The sequence below is a fragment of the Thamnophis sirtalis genome, unplaced genomic scaffold (genome assembly GCF_051295495.1).
Source record: "Thamnophis sirtalis isolate CommonGarterSnake01/CBP01778 unplaced genomic scaffold, rThaSir2_p1.2 scaffold_14, whole genome shotgun sequence".
NCBI classification, from domain to species: Eukaryota; Metazoa; Chordata; class Lepidosauria; order Squamata; family Natricidae; genus Thamnophis; species Thamnophis sirtalis.
Window position 1 is genome coordinate 2,975,180 of NW_028261394.1, and position 18,048 is coordinate 2,993,227.

The window sequence follows — 18,048 nt, forward strand, 5'->3', positions numbered from 1 at the left end:
TCCTTCCCTCCTTTCTTCGCATGAGAACTTTTAAATAAAGCATTAGCAGAGGGCTTTTAAAGATAAACGCTCGCAGACAACACAAGCTTTTAAGTGAAAAGGCAACCAGAGACCCACCACAAATCCCTCCCTCCCCCCTGCAAGAGTAGATATCCCACGCCCACCCCCCACCCCCATCATCCAGAGCCAATACTGAAAACACACGGAATATTGTATTTTGGGAAGAAAGTTCACTCCGGATGCAGCTACCTTGCATTAAGAGGTCTCACCAATCGATTCCAACAGAAGGCGAGAGGGGAAAGTGCTATTAAAACAAGTTCGTTAGCACACCTGCCCTGGTATTAAAGGAGTAAAATTGCCCAAAACAAAGGAACCAAGGCTGTTCCTCATTGTACACAGAGGGATAGAATCAAGAACACGTGAAGTGTTACTACCACTTTATAAGGCCTTGGAAAGGCCACACTTGGAATATTTGCATTCAGTTTTGGTCGCCACGATGTAGAAAAGATGTGGAGACTCTGGAAAGAGTGCAGAGAAGAGCAACAAGGATGATTGGGGGACTGGAGGCTAAAACATAGGAAGAACGGTGACTGGAACTGGGCATGGCTAGTTTGATGAAAAGAAGGACCAGGGGAGACATGATAGCAGTCTCCCAATATCTCAGGGGATATTCAAAGCAGAGGGAGTCAAGTCATTCTCCAAGGCACCTGAGCATAGAACAAGAAGCAATGGGTGGAAATTAATCAAGGAGAGAAGCAACCTAGAACTAAGGAGAAATTTCCTGAGAGTTTGAACAATGAATCAGTGGAACAGAAGTTGCCTCCAGAAGTTGTGAATGCCCCAACACTGGAAGTCTTTAAGAAGATGTTGGATAGGCATTTGTCTGAAGTGGCGAAGGGTTTCCTGCCTAGCCAGGGGGTTGGACTAGAAGACCTCCAAGGTCCTTTCCAACTCTGTTTATTCTATTCTATACAGCCAATGAAAGACTTCAGAGAAATGTTTGGACCAGCAGGGAAGGGAGAAAAGAGGGAGGGGGACAGGCGGCGTGCGGAAGGAGGGAGCGGGCTCAATACAGTAGCTTGAGTGATCTGTAGTCACTTTCATGAGCCGTCCCCCCCCCCCCCGCTGCAATGTGCAAACAGAGGCATTGATTTTTGCCTCCTTTAATTTGCTGTTATTTTCAACAGTTTTTAAAACACTAATGGGATCCGAACAAGGAGACCGGGAAACTTTTGAGTGGAAAGCTACTTTCTAGGCAAGGGTGGGGGTCGGGGGAGGGAGGGTGGGTAGAGGGGCTTAGCTCCTGCGTTTTCAAACAAATATTCCTACAGGATGATGAAATCCTTCATTATCTAAGTGCGCACGCAGTCTTTTTGAACCTGGGAATAATAACTTGAAAAGAATTGCTCTCTCTCTCTCTCTCTCTCCCTCCCTCCCTCCCTCCCTCCCTCTCTCTCTCTTTCTCTCTCTCTCTCTCTCTTCTCTTTGACTCCTGCGTGACTTTTGATAGTGTGCAGGGCAATTTATCTTCGTCCCCCTCCCGCCCCCCTCCAAAAAAGCCAAGTTCTACTTAGTTTGCACAGAGCTGAACTGAGTTCTCTTTTCCTTGCTCTTTTGTTCTTGTGAAAAGGTTGAGGGGTTGTTGTTTTTTTAATCTGTTTCTGTTTGTCCCCCCTTTGGAACGAGCTCCCCGTGGAGATTCGGATCCTCGCCACCCTTCAGGCCTTCCGGACAGCCGTTAAGTCCTGGCTGTCCCTCCAAGGTCCCTTCCAACTCTGCTATTCTAAATCCAGGTATGGGTGTTTTAAAACGTATTTAAAGGCGAAGGAACTCATTCTGGGAACCCAAGAACTCCATGCTCACATTCCTCTTTGGATATCAAAACAAAATAAGAAGGGGAAAGCTAGCACTCCAATTAAGTGGCTCAGCCAAAACCCCAAGGAGTTTGAGTTGCAACCCATCTCCTTAACCTGCTCGCTTTTCAACATTTTCAGTCTTCTGCGTAGGGAGAAGACTACTGGGATGTCTTTCTTTTTTCTGTTTTTTTAAAAGTTTTTATTTTACAAACATAAACACATCAACAAGAACACATCAACAAGAACAAACCCATGACTTAAGACAACATAGGAACAATAAGTTCCATCATGTATCATACGGCAATTCCGTATCTGTTTCTTTGCAGTTAGTGTTTTCCCTTTCTATAACTAGCTATTTATAACCAAATATTGTTTATCTATAATGTGCTATATATACTTACAATTCCAGGTAAACATTCACATGGTTATTCTGTTTCTTTGCCTATCTTATACTATCGTTATTCCCTTTAAGAGATTATAGAGTACAGTTTGGGTTCTATTATTTACCATCCCAAGCATCTATTGGGACATCATCTTATTTTCTCTTTCTTTTCTTTCCTCTCTCCCTTCCTTCTCTACTTCCTTCCTACCTCCTCTCCTTCCCCTTCTTTCTTCCCTTACCTCTCTCCTACTCTTTGAAAGAGACACCTATAATAATAGAAGAAGAAAGGGAGGGAAGAAGGAAGGAGAGGAGGAAGGAAGTAGTGAAAAGAGGGAAGAAAGAAGGGAAAGGAGAGGAGGATGGAAGGGAGGGAAAGAGAAGGAGAGATAGTAGGGAAGGAAGAGGAAGTGTGGAGGAGAGGTAAGAAGAAAGAGATAAGGAAAGGTGGGTAGAAGGGAGAGTAAGAGAAGGAGAGGAGGGAGGGAGGGAGAAAAAAAGAGAAGGAGAGAGAGTAGGACTGGGATGTCTTTCAATCTTCCTCCTTCCTGACATAATGTGAAATGCCAGGCTTCGGCAGGGACTGCCAGGCGGGCACAGATGTTTTAAGAAAAAAATTAATATTTGCCAACCCAGCATCAACTTAGGATAGACAAATGGGAAGACCCCGTGAGATGCTGGCAGCCGGCTGGAAGAAGGCGTCGAAATGCAGTTTAATGAAGGTAAACTTCGAAAGAAGTTACTGATGGTCCAAAGTTACGAATTAAGGAGCGAGGCGCTCGCCCTCACACCGGAATTTCTGCGAGAATGGGGCGATTTGTTAGCGAGGAGAGAAGGCAGAAATTGGCGAGAGCAGCAGGGAGCGGATGTAGCAGCTATTTGTTTGCAAGACAAGAATGATTATTTTGCATCTGTCTGATCCACACACACACAGCAATTATTCTGGATGGACCAGAATGCCATTCCCATTATTTGCTTTACCTGCTGCATGTTTATCCGCCCGATTTATCTTAAGCCCCCCTGAGCAGCTTCGTGGGACGGCTTGCAAAAATTTTAACACGACTGTGGAGCAAAGAAGAAGCCACAACAATGGAACGCAAGCACAGAAACCTTTGCATGCTGCCCGTTGGGCCAGTTCATAGCAACGAGGCTTCGATAAAACGAGGAAGGAGAAAGGTCTTCGAAGAATAAAACAAAATAAAAGTCTTGAAAAAGCACCTTTGGGCCAACCTTGACCTGGAGGACTGAGAATCTCTACAGAGTTTTAGCTGTACAATTTGGGATGAAGACCCTTGGAATGGTGTGGGAGGAGGAATGGATTCTCAGAGGGAAAAATTGCAGACTATAGGAAACATTTGCACCACTCAGGTGACCCTGAGGACACAGAGAAACCTCCAAGTGGCCTCAACAACCCTCTCAAAGGATGCAAATGACCAGCTCTGTCTGCAAGGAATATAAATGAGGACCCGGATTGTTGTTGGGGGCAATATGCTGACTCTGTAAACCGCTTAGAGAGGGCTGAAAGCCTTATGAAGCAGTATATAAGTCTAACTGCTATTGCTATTGCTAAGGTTGACTCAGCCTTCCATCCTTCCGAGGTGGGTGAAATGAGGACCCAGACTGTGGGGGCGATATGCTGACTCTGTAAACCGCTTAGAGAGGGCTGAAAGCCCTATGAAGCGGTATATAAGTCTAACTGCTATTGCTATTGCTAAGGTTGACTCAGCCTTCCATCCTTCCGAGGTGGGTGAAATGAGGACCCAGACTGTGGGGGAAATATATGCTGACTCTGTAAACCGCTTAGAGAGGGCTGAAAGCCCTATGAAGCGGTATATAAGTCTAACTGCTATTGCTATTGCTATTGCTAAATCCTTCCATTCCCCACCATCCCAAGTCAGAGCTGAAGAAGCTTCTTTGATGAGAAACAAAACGTCTTTAAAAGAAAAAACAAGAAAGTCCAGTTGCCTCCTGAAAAAAGCACCTTTGGGGAAAGAAGAAAGAAGCAAGGAGCGGAGGATGGTAGGAAGGAGAAGAGCAGGAGTAGGAGAAAAGGAAGGGAAGAAGGAAGGGAAAGGAGAGGAGGAAGGAGGAAAGTAGAGGAGGGAGGGAGAAATAAAAGGAATTTAAGGTGGCGTTGCAACAGTAGGAAGGGATGCTAAATAAAGCAACTCAAATTGCATACCTATATTATAACCTATAAAATGGAATAACAAATGTATAAGAATGATAAATGTAAAGAAGAAGAAGAAGAATTATGTGACTGTATACTTAAAATGATATGTAAGAGAATAAAAAAAATAAAAATGTTCTGAAAAAGAAAAAGGCTCTTTGGGACAACTGTGACCTGGAGGAGGGAAGATCTCTATAGACTTTGACCTACGACCGCTTTTCACACTTACGACAGCCGCTGCATCAAAATTCAACCGCTTGCCAAATGACTCACATCGACGACGGTTGCAGTGCCCCTTTTGCGACTTTCTGGCGAGCAGTCAATGGGGAAGCCCGATTCGCTTAACAACCAAGTTTCTAACTTAACAGCGATTCACTCTCTGGGGCAAAAAAAAGGGTGTAAAAAAATGGGGCAAAACTCCCTTAACAAATGTCTCGCTTAGCAGTGTAAATTTTGGGTTTAATCACGGTCATAAGTCAAGTACATGGTTTCTCCCGCCCCCTCCTGTTTTCCCAATGCAAAGTTTGTTTCATTTAACCCACGTCAAAGTTTGGCTCATGGGCACGAAGTTAATCGGAAAGCAAGCGATGGGCCCTTTTTGAAATAAAACTGAAGGCTTTTAATAAAACTGAAATAACATCAGGATAAAAGGCAGAGTGAAATCGCCCCCTGCCCTTACAAGGGAGATATAACGGATCTTCTTTATGGGTAACAATATAAGCAAATAGATTGATAAACGGAGACTCAGCCGAGGAGAACCGAAATGAAATTCACCATTTGCATATCATTACTGGAAACCTACCAGCCACCCAGGGGGTTCCAACCAGTAAACAGTGCCGAATTTTCATTGCATTTTTTTTTCCAGTGCTCCTCCGGGGATTTCTTTGAGTTTTGGGCTTAATGGCGATAACAATTTATTTTTTCCCTCCTTTTACATGTAAACAGTGTGAGCTCTAAAAGATTCATTTTAACTGAAGACGCTCCGGGAAAGTTTCGACATACAGGAGGGGGCCGTTAAGCGCTGAAATTCCTTGGAAGGATGGCGGACCATTTGGTGAATTCAACAAGTCTCCGACAGATTAACGGGAAAGGGACAGTTTGGTGTATTGCAGGGGGTCGGCAACCTTAAACACTCAGAGACACAAAGGTCCTAACCGGAAGCCCCCCCCCCCCCCGGTTCAATTCTGGAGCCAACCGGAAGTCCGGTTTCCCACCACCATCACCATAGAGTCTCCTCCTAGCATGGCGTCCTTTTTCCTCTACCTGTCCTAACCGAAAGCCCTATCAATGGTGGAGCCGATCGGGGACAGGGAGCCGCAGCAGAGGGATGAAAGAGCCACATGCGGCTCCAGAGCTGTAGGTTGCTGACCCTTGGTCTAGTGGTCAAGGCACCAGGGTAGAAAGTGAGGGAGACGGTGAGTTCTAGTCCCACCTTAGCCATGAAAGCAGACTGGTTGACTTTGGGCCACTCACCAGGAGACGGTGAGTTCTAGTCCTGCCTTAGGCATGAAAGCCCGCTGGGCAACTTTGGGCCAATCACCAGGAGACGGTGAGTTCTAGTCCAGCCTTAGGCATGAAAGCCAGATGGGTGACTTTGGTCCAATCACCAGGAGACGGTGAGTTCTAGTCCAGACTTAGGCATGAAAGCCAGATGGGCGACTTTGGTCCAATCACTAGGAGATGGTGAGTTCTAGTCCAGACTTAGGCATGAAAGCCAGATGGGAGACTTTGGTCCAATCACTAGGAGACGGTGAGTTCTAGTCCTGCCTTAGGCATGAAAGCCCGCTGGGCGACTTTGGTCCAATCACTAGGAGATGGTGAGTTCTAGTCCAGACTTAGGCATGAAAGCCAGATGGGCGACTTTGGTCCAATCACCAGGAGACGGTGAGTTCTAGTCCTGCCTTAAATACGAAAACCAACTGGGTGACTTTTGGGCCAGCCTCTCTTTCTTTCAGCCCAGCCCACCTCACAGGGGAGGCAGAAAGATACTGCCTCTTCCTCTGTTTCAGCTTCCAGAGTCTAGAGTTCAAATCCCGCCCTCCCGCCAAGGCCAAACCCTTGTGGGAGGGAGGCTGCCTCTTTCTCTCCATTGCCTCCTCCGTGGAAACAGCCACTCTCGGAAGCCGTCTCGCCCGAGAGCTGTTGAGTAAACTCCCTTGAAATAACGATGCAAATTCAAATTAGCCGTCTTAAAGGCTAAGGAGCAGTAATGTGGGAAGATAGTCCCTGTGGCTAATTCTACGTCGTCTCCCGCTGCTGCGTTCCTGATTTATGGCAAAGGCCTTCCGTGGGAAAGGGGTGTGTGTGCGTGTGTGTGTGTTTTATTTAGACAACAATTACAGCCAAGGTCTCCAGAGACATCCCTTCACTCTGAACCGCCTTGACAAGTGGACTCCTTCGCTTAAATTTTTTATCATTGATGTTACAGCTGGGTTATTAACCGATTCTCATTTACACGTGTCAGAGGGAGAGAAAAATCACCTAATTAACTGCTTCCCCCGAGGAGGAGGAGGAGGAGGAGGAGGAGGAGGAGGAGGAGGAGGAGGAGGAGGAGGAGGAGGAGGAGGAGGAGGAGGAAAAAAAGGGGAGGGCGGTGGGCTGCCAATTTATCCCCTTCTTTTCCAACCCTTCCCCTCTAAAGGTGAGAGATTTACAGCTCCCTGTCAGATACGAGCTGTAGGAATCATTTTCTAATTACCCCGATCTCTACTAGGCTGACTTCGAATCATCCTCTTTTTTTCCCCCACTCCCCTCCTTTCCTTCCCTGCTCCTTTTAAATTAGGAAACGATTCCGTTGAAAGGCCTGGACTTCGTTTGCAGCCGCTCCGGCGAGAGTTGCATCTTTTCGCTCAAGTAATTGATATTCGATATAGGTTATTAATGGCCCGGCTGCCAGAACTTCCGGCAAAGCGAAACAAGTAAACACACTAATTTTGGTCACCGAACAGCAGTCACAGGGACGAGGGGAATTGCAGCAATAACCACCGGCTCCCCAGCTTGCAATATTGAAGTTGTTTGTCTTCCGACGGTAGTTTTTATATCGAAAGGGCGAGCATTTTTTCCCCCCTTTTCTCTTCTGAAAGTCAAAAACGCGGGATGGGTTCTTTACATCTGTCTGTCCTGGGGTATCTGAGGCTTCTCCCTGGTATTGAATTGGGACCTCCAGCCTGTCAGTTCTCTCGCCCATCAGACCCTGCGCTTCATTCTCTGCCGTCCCCTTCTTCTTTTGCTCTCCATCGTTCCCAGCATGAGGCTCTTCTCCAGGGAGTCCTTCTTCCTTCTCATCAGGTGGCCAAAGTCTTTGAGTTTCCTCTTCAGGATCTGGCCGTCTAAAGAGCAATCGGGGTTGATCTCCTCTAGGACTGACTCGTTGGATGGCCTTGCAGTCCTTCTTCTTCTGCCCTCCATCCTTCCCAGCATGAGGCTCTTCTCCAGGGAGTCCTTCTTCCTTCTCATTAGGTGGCCAAAGTACTTGAGTTTCCTCTTCAGAATCTAGCCTTCTAAAGAGCAGCCAGGGTTGATCTCCTCTAGGACTGACCAGTTGGATGGCCTTGTAGTCCTTCTTCTTTTGCCCTCCCTCCTTCCCAGCATGAGGCTCTTCTCCAGGGAGTCCTTCTTCCTTCTCATTAGGTGGCCAAAGTACTTGAGTTTCCTCTTCAGGATATGGCCTTCTAAAGAGCAGCCAGGGTTGATCTCCTCTAGGACTGACCAGTTGGATGGTCTTGCAGTCCTTCTTCTTTTGCCCTCCATCCTTCCCAGCATGAGGCTCTTCTCCAGGGAGTCCTTCTTCCTTCTCATCAGGTGGCCAAAGTCTTTGAGTTTCCTCTTCAGGATCTGGCCTTCTAAAGAGCAGCCAGGGTGGATCTCCTCTAGGACTGACCGGTTGGATGGCCTTGCAGTCCTTCTTCTTTTGCCCTCCATCCTTCCCAGCATGAGGCTCTTCTCCAGGGAGTCCTTCTTCCTTCTCATTAGGTGGCCAAAGTCTTTGAGTTTCCTCTTCAGGATCTGGCCCCCTGTCCAAGCAGGAGACCCCACTTCTAACAAATGGGCAGTCCAGTCCATGTAGGGCTTGACCTACAAGGTCCCTTCCAATTCTGCTACTGTCAAATCAGAGATAAAGGCTTCCACCGACTGCATGGCATTCTAAAATTGTATGCACTGTTGTTGATTTAAATAATGACTGGTTGATTGTGGGAATCAAGTGTTAGCTAAGTGTGTTGTGTTACAAAAGAAATGCAGTGCAAACGCCTTGATGCTTCCCACCCGCACCTTTAGAAAAGGAACTTTGAGATCACCTTCACTTATTCCCTTACTACTCGGGTTTTTTAAGTGCCCGAAGCCCTGCTGGGTTTAAGTCACTTTATTCTTGAAAAGCTTAGTCAATATTCTTTGCCCTGAGTAAGTGACTGCCATAGTCTGCCGACTCATCGATTTTGAGACTGTTTTGTTCTGTAGCCACTTGATTATTTCTTCAGGTCGAGCAATATGCATGGTGAAAACTCTTCATTAAGGGCATCGCTTTTCCCGCGGATTATTTGTACCGTATGTGACACTCTGCCTTTGATGACTTTTAACATGTATTTCCAGGAATTGAGTGCACTGTGTTGGATTTTTTCCCCTTTTCCTTTAGATAGGTTAAATAGGTAGGTAGGTAGGTAGGTAGGTAGGTAGGTAGGTAGGTAGGTAGGTAGGTAGGTAGGTAGGTAGGCAGGCAGGCAGGCAGGCAGGCAGGCAGGCAGGCAGGCAGGCAGGCAGGCAGGCAGACAGACAGACAGACAGACGAATGACAGACATAGAGATGATAGAAATAGTTGATATAGAAAGAAAAATAGAGATAGACAGATAGATAGAGGATAGATAGATGGATATAAATTATGTATTTCTATCAATTTGATAGATAGAGAGAAAGAAATAGAGATAGTTGACAGAGAGAGAAAAATAGAGGTGGATGGATAGAAATAGTTATAAATGAGAGAGAAATAGGGATAGATGATAGAGAAAAATAGAGATGGATTGATGGGTAGATGGATAGGTGGGTGGGTGGGTGGATAGATATAGATAGATGATAGATAGATAGATAGATAGATAGATAGATAGATAGATAGATAGATAGATAGATAGATGATAGATAGATAGATAGATAGATAGATAGATAGATAGATAGATAGATAGATAGATAGATGATAGAGATAGATAGATAGATAGACAGACAGACAGACAGACAGATGAATGATAGGGATAGAGATGATAGAGAGAACTAGATAGTTGCTATAGAAAGAAAAATAGAGATAGACAGATGGATGGATGGATATAAATTAGGTATTTCTATCAATCTGATAGATAGAGAGAAAGAAATAAGAGATAGTTGACAGAGAGAGAAAAATAGAAGTGGATGGGTGGATGGATAGAAATAGATATAGATGAGAGAGAAATAGGGATAGATGATACAGAAAAATAGAGATGGATTGATGGGTATATGGATAGGTGGGTGGGTGGGTAGGTGGGTGGATAGATATAGAAAAGATGATAGATAGATAGATAGATAGATAGATAGATAGATAGATAGATAGATAGATAGATAGATGATAGATAGATAGATAGATAGATAGATAGATAGATAGATAGATTAGATAGATAGATAGATAGATAGATAGACAGACAAGACAAGACAAGACAAGACAAGATAAGATAAGATACTGGTAGATGATAGACAGACAGACAGACAGACAGACAGAGACAAGACAAGACAAGACAAGACAAGATACTGTAGATGATAGACAGACAGACAGAGTTCCAGGTGCTTTGGGGTTCTTTTGAATGCTGGAAGCAGAGTATGAGAACTATTAAGATAGTGAAAATGAAATATTGCATGCTTTTATGATGACAGAATAATAGATATAACACTATTTCTTCTCCATCAGTGATGCAGAGGTCTGAAAAAAACCGCCTCCCCCTGCTTATGAAGAAACATTTTTCATCGGGAATTGCTCGCAAAGGAATTTCTTAAAAGTTCTCCCTGCCCATTCTAAGTTATAAGCCTAATCTTTATTTATTCATCGGTTTTATTTGGTTATAAACAGACTTACGATGTTGCTAACGCAGCTGAGAGAAACACCCACAATCCTTAAGAAATATATACAGGTAGTCCTCAGCTTATGACCACAATTGGCCCCCCAAAATTTCTGCTGTTAAGTGAGACAGTCAAGTGAGTTTTGGCTTATTTTACCACCTTTCTCCCTGCAGTTGTTAAGTGAGTCACTGCTGCCAATAGATTAGTCACCCTAGTTGTTAAGTGAATCTGGCTTCCCCATCAATCTTGCAAAAGGGGATCACAGAATCCCGGGGACCCAGCAACGGTCGTAAGTATGAACTACTTGCCACGGGGATGCGATGAAGGTCGTAACTGTGAAAAAAATGGCCATAAGTCACTTTTCCCCCAGTGTCGTCGTAATTCTGAACCGTCACTAAAGGAACCCTGATTGTGTGATCAAAATTTAGATGCTTGGCAAAACTCTTTCGTACTTATGATGTTGTCATGTCCCGTGTGTGTGTGTGTGTGTGTGTGTGTGTGTGTGTGTGTGTGTGTGTGTGTGACGTAATCCCCTTTGATGACATTCTGTAAGCCGCCCGGAGTCCTCCGGGAATGGGCAGCCTATAAATTTAATAAATAGAATAGAATAGAATAGAATAGAATTCTGACAAATCAACTGGGAAGCCAGATTCACTCAACATCCCTGTTACTCATTTAACAACCGCAGTGATTCACTTAACAACGGTGGCCAGAAAAGTTGTAAAACGGGGCAAAACTCCCTGAACAAATGTCTCATTTAGTAACCTCTATTTTGGGCTCAATTGTGGATGTTAAGTCAAGATTAAGTCTAAGAATAATGCTCAATGTGGATTTGGCCTTCACAATTTGTCACAATTTGATATGATTTCTATCTTATTTCTCTTTTGGAAGATTTTTAAAAAAATACCGTACCAAGCTTAATATTATTCTTATTTCTAGCTTTGCTGACTTTTGAGGTTTCATCCCGGATCTCAACATGAAGCTGTTTGGGAATTTTTCACCACCCAACTACTTAGAAAATGCAGCCTTTTAAAGAATCCTACTAAGGATCATTACATATATATATATTTTTTTGGAACCTATTTGCTTCTCATTTGCATTAAACTTCAACCAGCAGAGTTATCCAAATATGCATCGGTTTTGTTCTGGGACATCTGAAGAAAAAGAAACGAAATGAAAAAGGAGACACATGTTTGGGTATCCGATTTTAAGCGGAATTTTAAATGGCAGGATGATTTCCCCCCAACGCACAAAGTGTCGGATCCCTGCGAAAACCATATTTCCTGGTAATCAAGTGTTTACAGAAAGATGCTTTGTTGGAGCCCGTTTCCTGGGCCGCTGTGTGCTTCAACAAAGATCTTTAGATTTTAAACACAGCTGTTGTTTTGGGGGGGGGGGGAACCCACAAAAAATCCAATTAAACAGAAGCTGCGTTTTGAAAAGGGGGAGCGAGGCAGAGCCAGCGAGAAAACAAAGGGAGAAAAATATAGCCTGCGTCGCGCTTAAAGGACTTTACTTATATAAAAAAGTTTTTTCCAACTAAAAAAAAAAAAATTAGGTTATTTCTCCCCCCCACCCTCCCCTTCTTCCCGTATCGCGCGCAATGAAACATCTGTGCCCATTCTGATGGCAATGAATCACATGAATTGAAACGCAAAACCACCGAAACTGCTCTCTTTAACATAATTACACCTTGTTCCTTTGGGGGGGGAGACAATGCTAGGCTGAAATGCCAATTAAGGCGGATATGTTAATGAGAGGGAGACTGAATGGCAGATTAGCCTGGACACGAATCCAAAATGGAAATTGATTGGAGAGCAGCCCCTGAAGCCAGTTCCTGTCTTAATAGGAAGGTAGCCGATTTGTTAGAAACGACTCCACCGGTGACTTCCTGTTTAACAGAGTAAGGGATGAGTCGGAAAAGGCCTTGGAGGTCTTCTAGTCCAGGGATGGCTAATCTTTTTCTTGTTGGGTACCCAATGTGCCAGGGCACAGGGGTGATAGTGCGCACACGTGCCAGGACCTATAATGCAAAGTTCACCCGCACAAACAAACTTTCCGGTCGGCCCGGAAAACGGCCTCCTGCAGCCCTCCGGAAGGCCAGAAAATCAGCTGGCCAGCACATGAATTCGCGCTGGAGTTGACGGCTCACGATTCAGCAGATATGGCTCTGTGGCATGAGTGCCATAGGTTTACCATCATGGTTCTAGTTCAACATCCATCTTGGGCAGGAAACCCTTGACTTCGAAATAAGTACACCACAAGTACCCTGTTTCACTGAAAATAAGACCTCTCCGGATAATAAGCCCAATTGGGCTTTTGAGTGCATGTGCTAAAATAACCCCCCCCTGAAAATAAGACCTCCCCGAGAATATTGCGATGTTGTCATATAACTCCTTGTGTAAGTGTGGCGGTCACCCATGGCCCAGTGCATAACAGGGCATGCGCAGCCACGCTGAACCACACAGGAAAAAACAAACTCCATAAACATCCTGATAGTTCATAACGTAACATCCTGATAGTTCGCTCTAGATGTGCCTTACCCAACGCCGCCCAGGATTTGACCATATATAGACAGACCTTCCCTGAGCAGTAGATTAGCAATTGTAGTTTGACAGGCTGTCTTAAATCACATGCTGATTGCTCCTCCTGCCTTTGTCGCCTCATCCCGAGAAAGTTCGTGTCTGTGTCTTTTCTCAACATTGGCCTCATGGGCGAACCACGGGTACAACACATTGCAACACGGCAGCAGCCATGCAGTGACCACGCTCGCTGCCTCCTTCACCTCAAAAATAATAAGACCTCCCCGAAAATAAGGTCGAGTGCTTATTTCAGGGGTCAAAAGAAAATAAGACCCTGTCTTATTTTCGGATAAATTCAGTAGTCCTGACATAACAGCAGTTCTTTTAGTGATTGTTCAAATGTACAAAGCCACTTAAAATTGACTTATGACCATTTTTCTCACACTTAGCAATAGCAGTTAGACTTATATACCGCTTCATAGGGCTTTCAGCCCTCTCTAAGCGGTTTACAGAGTCAGCATATTGCCCCCACAGTCTGGGTCCTCATTTCACCCACCTCGGAAGGATGGAAGGCTGAGTCAACCTTGAGCCGGTGAGATTTGAACCGCTGAACTGCACATAGCAGTCAGCTGATGTGGCCTGCAGTACTGCACCCTAACCACTGCGCCACCTCGGCTCACACTTAACGACTGTTGCGGCATCCCAATGGTCACGTGATCAAAATCCAGAAGCTTGGCAACTGGCATGTACTTAGGACGGTGGCAGTGTCCCGGGGTCACATGATTTCCTTTTGCGACAGGCGGACAGATAAAGTCAACAGTGAATTCAGATTCACTTACCACACACGTGTTACTAACTTTTTAAGCAACTGCAGTGATTCGCTTACCAACCGTGGCAAGAAAAGAGTTAATAAAACGGGGGGGGGGGGCAAAACTCACTTAACAACTGTCTCATTTAACAACAACAGAAATGTTGGGCTCAATTGTCTGACGAGGACTTCCCGCAAAGAAAAAAACAACAACATGGGCCCGCCTGTCATTAAAACTTTCCGCTGTGGAGGAAGCGAGTAGAATGCAGATTTAAATTGGGTGCATGTATTTATTTCCCTTCACAAGCTTCCTATGGGAGGAAGGTTTTTGACTTGCTGGACTAACTTATTTGCCATCCGCTCGTTAAAAAGCTCCCCGTGAACGCTTCTGCGACGGATCCGTGCCAATATCATCCCGGACGTTTCTCGGGTTCCTTCCGAACGCTCCCCGTTCCTCGTCCGGGGGAATATGCTTCCTGAGCGAGACGGTGCACGGATGGTAATTTGCGTTTTAAAATACTGTATTTATGTAATTTATTCAATGGAGGCTCCGCTCTCTGCTACGGTATTCCTGGTAGGAGGCATGGACGTCCCCAAGACCTCCCGCGGAGTTTAAATACTTTGTTAGACTTTTTTATTTTATTTTCTCTTGGCGGCCTTCGGCACCTTAGAAAGGGAACAGATTATGACGCCTGCCCGCCTAGCAACTTTCACGGAAGAAAGCAGCAAACAATTAATTTCAAATTGCTCATTAACAACACACATCCTGCCACATTTTCGGCAGATAAGCCATACGTCAGAAATAATTAATCGCCGTTCTCCCGGGTGCTGGCATGCTCGTCGGTGCAGACAGGATGTTGCAAAGCAGACGAGACAAATAGGGCCTGAATCCCCCCTTTTTTTTAAACATAGCCGATCATTTCAAGCCCGTCTCTACAACGAGTTGGCAGTTTCAAGGGTGAAACTGTGACTGGAAACAAAACTTGATTAGTGGCTGGCTTATGATGATTTACTTAGTGATGGAGATGACACCGTCTCTCTCTCTCTCTCCTGTTCACTTGTTTTAGCCCGCCAGCGGAGCAGCGAAGTTTTGCAGGTATCAGCCAAAAGAGGAGCGAAAGGGGAGTGGAGTTTGCAGGAGACAATTAGTTGGCTTCATTGGTTCGGGACTCTCCGAGGCTCCTTGCCAAGTTTTGCAGAGATCAGCCTGGCAGCTCTCCAAGCCAGATGAGGTCTGTGACCGTAAATCCTCCCTCGAACGACTTTGCTGGATGCGAAGGAGCAGAATTCACAGTCAGTGAATAAAAGGGGTTTTTGTCAGGATAAGGAGTTTGTTTCATGCTCTTGGGAAGCCTCGGTCAGAACAATGGGATACCCAAAGAGTAAAACGACACGGCTGCTTTGAAGGCTCAATGAAGGCAATTCATCCTATGGAGGTAGTCCTCGACGTACGACCAGAATTGAGCCCAAAATTTCCACCGCTAAGCAAGACAATTATTCACGGGGTTTGGGCCCATTTTACGACTTTGTCACCGGTTGTTAAGTGAATCCCTGCAGGGGTTAAGTTAGTAATGCAGCTAAGTGAATCCGGGTTCCCCGATGACTTTAACTGTCGGACGGTCGCAAAAGGGGGATCGCGAGACCCTGCAACCATCATAACTATGAGTCAGTGTCCGAGCATCTGAATTTTGATCAAGCGGCCACAGGGATGGTCCATGGTCATAAGTGTGAAAAACGGACATAAGCCCCTTAAATTCCAACAGTCATTAAATGGACTGTCGTAAGTTGAGGACTGCCTATATTAAACCTTCAACGGGCATCTACTTTTCCGAACGGAAAATGTTAAGACGAAGAAAGACAGGCAGTCAGGAATATTTGGCAGGCTGGAAAGATCTACGGAAGGTCGACAGTAACAATAACTGCAAGAAATACGGAGGTTCAGAATTGCATTTTGTAGCCCTCCGGCCTCGTCCCAAAAATTTGACGATAATATGCGTAAGAAAGGAGGGAGGGAAGCAAGGAGGGAAGGAAGGAGGGAAGGAAGGAGAGAAGGAGAGAAGAAAGGAGGGAAGGAAAGGGGGAATGTAGGAGAGAAGGAAGGGGGGAAGGAAGGAGGAAAGGAAGGGGGAAAGGAAGGAGAGAAGGAGAGAATAAAGGAGGGAAGGAAGGAAGGAGGGAAGGAAGGAGAGGAGAGAAGAAAGGAGGGAAGGAAGGAGGGAAGGAAGGAGAGAAGAAAGGAGGAAAGGAAGGGGGGAATGTAGGAGAGAAGGAAGGGGGGAAGGAAGGAGGAAAGGAAGGGGGAAAGGAAGGAGAGAAGGAGAGAAGAAAGGAGGGAAGGAAGGAAGGAGGGAGGGAAGGAAGGAGGGAAGGAGGGAGGGAAGGAAGGAGGGAAGGAAGGAGAGTAGGAGAGAAGAAACGAGGGAAGGAAAGAGGGGGGGAGGGAAGAAGAAGTAGGACCGTTGTAAGATAAGATGGATCTATGGGATGGTAAGAAAGCAATCTTCAAGCATATTGTCAACTGTAGGGAAAAAATTGTTATAAATACATATTATTAATAACAGTTATGAGATCATATAATTGTGAATGTATATATGGAATTGATAAAATAAATTTTTTTTAAAAAAAATATGCGTAAGAAACAAACGGGGGGGGGGGGGGGCTTTTAGAAACCCGAAAAGCAGGTGAGCGTCCAAACCCAACTTCTGCTGGCTAAAATCGAAGCTGCTGAAAAGGGCAAGACAAATCAATTGCAGCTGAAGTGATAGGAAAATAATATCCGGGGGAGAAACCAGCAATAAATATAAGGAAAGAAGTCATAAAACAATTGTTTTTTTTCAAACAGCAGATTGAAAAACGACTCTTAAGTGCTCCTGTTTCAAACAGGAAGTTTCTTTCTCACTTTCCTTCTTTAAATACGGTTCGACTCGCAGGGAGACTCCGGAACGCTACAAACTGTCGTAACTACGAGTCGGTTGCCGGGCATCTGAATGTTGATAATGCAGCCGCGGGGATGAAAACCGGTCGTGAGTCGCTTGTCAGACCTGGGAGCCATTTTTTATTTTACCTTTTGGGGTTCCAGGCCTGCCACACTTTCTACTGTGAGAAAATGGGAGGCAGGGTTATAGGGAGTTGGGTGACGTGTAGCCATAACAACATTCTTCCTCAGGGAATCAAGGTCACTTTTGTCCCTGCACCTGGACGGATGCGGAGGGGAGGAATCTGTTTCCGTGGCAGTGAAAGATTGGACCATGGGATGGACATGTGGGTGCTGGGGCCGTGACCCATCAAAACCGCGCTTGACTAAGCCGCGCCCGATTAAACCGCGTCGCTGACGTCATCAACAGGGCGACAACAGCCAGCGCGGAGAAAGAAGGACGCTTTAAATAGCACTTTGAAAGCAAGCCGATTCAACTTAAGGTAAGGGTTAGGTTTAGGGTTAGGTTAAGGGTTAGGGTTAGGGTTAGGTTAAGGGTTAGGGTTAGGGTTAGGTTTAGGGTTAGATTAAGGGTTAGGTTTAGGGTTAGGTTTAGGATTAGGTTTAGGGGGGCTAGGTTTAGGTTTAGGGGTTAATTTTAGGTTTAGGGTTTACAGCGTGCTTCTGTCTCCGCGCTGTTGTCGCCCTGTTGATGACGTCAGTGACGCGGTTTAGTCGAGCGCGGTCTTGTGGTGGAACCTGCTGGGGCAGGGTCTTGAACTTTCAAATGGATGGGGGAAAACCAGGAAGCTTAAAGATTCGGGTTTTCCCAGATGTGCCAACACGACTCTTCTAATAAAGTGGAACTTTGAGGAAACACAAGTCTGGGAGTTTTCTTCCAAGGGGGGGTGGTGTTAGTTGGAACCCCGACATCACGGTTCTTCAGTGCTGTTATATCTTCCAATCAGTGCTGTTATATCTTCCAACAGTCACTAAACAAACTGTTGTAAGTCAAGCACTACCTGTGTTGCTATTGGTCAGCCCGCTCAAAGCCGCCAATTCCCACACCGAAAAGTAGGGGGGAAAAAATCTTCCACTTTTGGGTCAATAATTTTTTTTTATTTTTATTTAGCAAAGCAACCTTGCCGGATGCTGATCGAGCAATCCGCCAATTCCTGCAATTTCATTGACTCTGCTTAATGCAGTGCCAACTTTTCCTGGGAGGGCTTGGGGGGGGATGGAGGGAAGAAAGGGGGAGAGAGCAGGAAGAAACACCTCCAATATATTTTTATTTTATTTTTTGCCTCATTTTCAAACCTAATTCACCCC

The 18,048-nt window shown here is 45.3% G+C and overlaps 2 protein-coding genes across 2 annotated transcripts in view; both read right to left on the minus strand.

The window, feature by feature from the left end:
- Positions 1-18,048, minus strand: part of MAD1L1 (mitotic arrest deficient 1 like 1) — a 428,801-nt gene that overhangs the window by 304,914 nt on the left and 105,839 nt on the right. The gene's annotated exons all lie outside the window — the stretch shown is intronic.
- The window catches only part of LOC148042656 (uncharacterized), a 54,868-nt gene continuing 45,299 nt past the window's right edge, over positions 8,480-18,048 (minus strand). Inside the window, exons 7-8 of the mRNA XM_087729214.1 lie at positions 9,854-9,987; positions 8,480-8,548 (exon numbers count right to left, since the gene is read on the minus strand). Of these exons, the coding sequence (XP_087585340.1) occupies positions 8,480-8,548; positions 9,854-9,987 (203 nt within the window). The remainder of the gene's footprint in view (positions 8,549-9,853; positions 9,988-18,048) is intronic.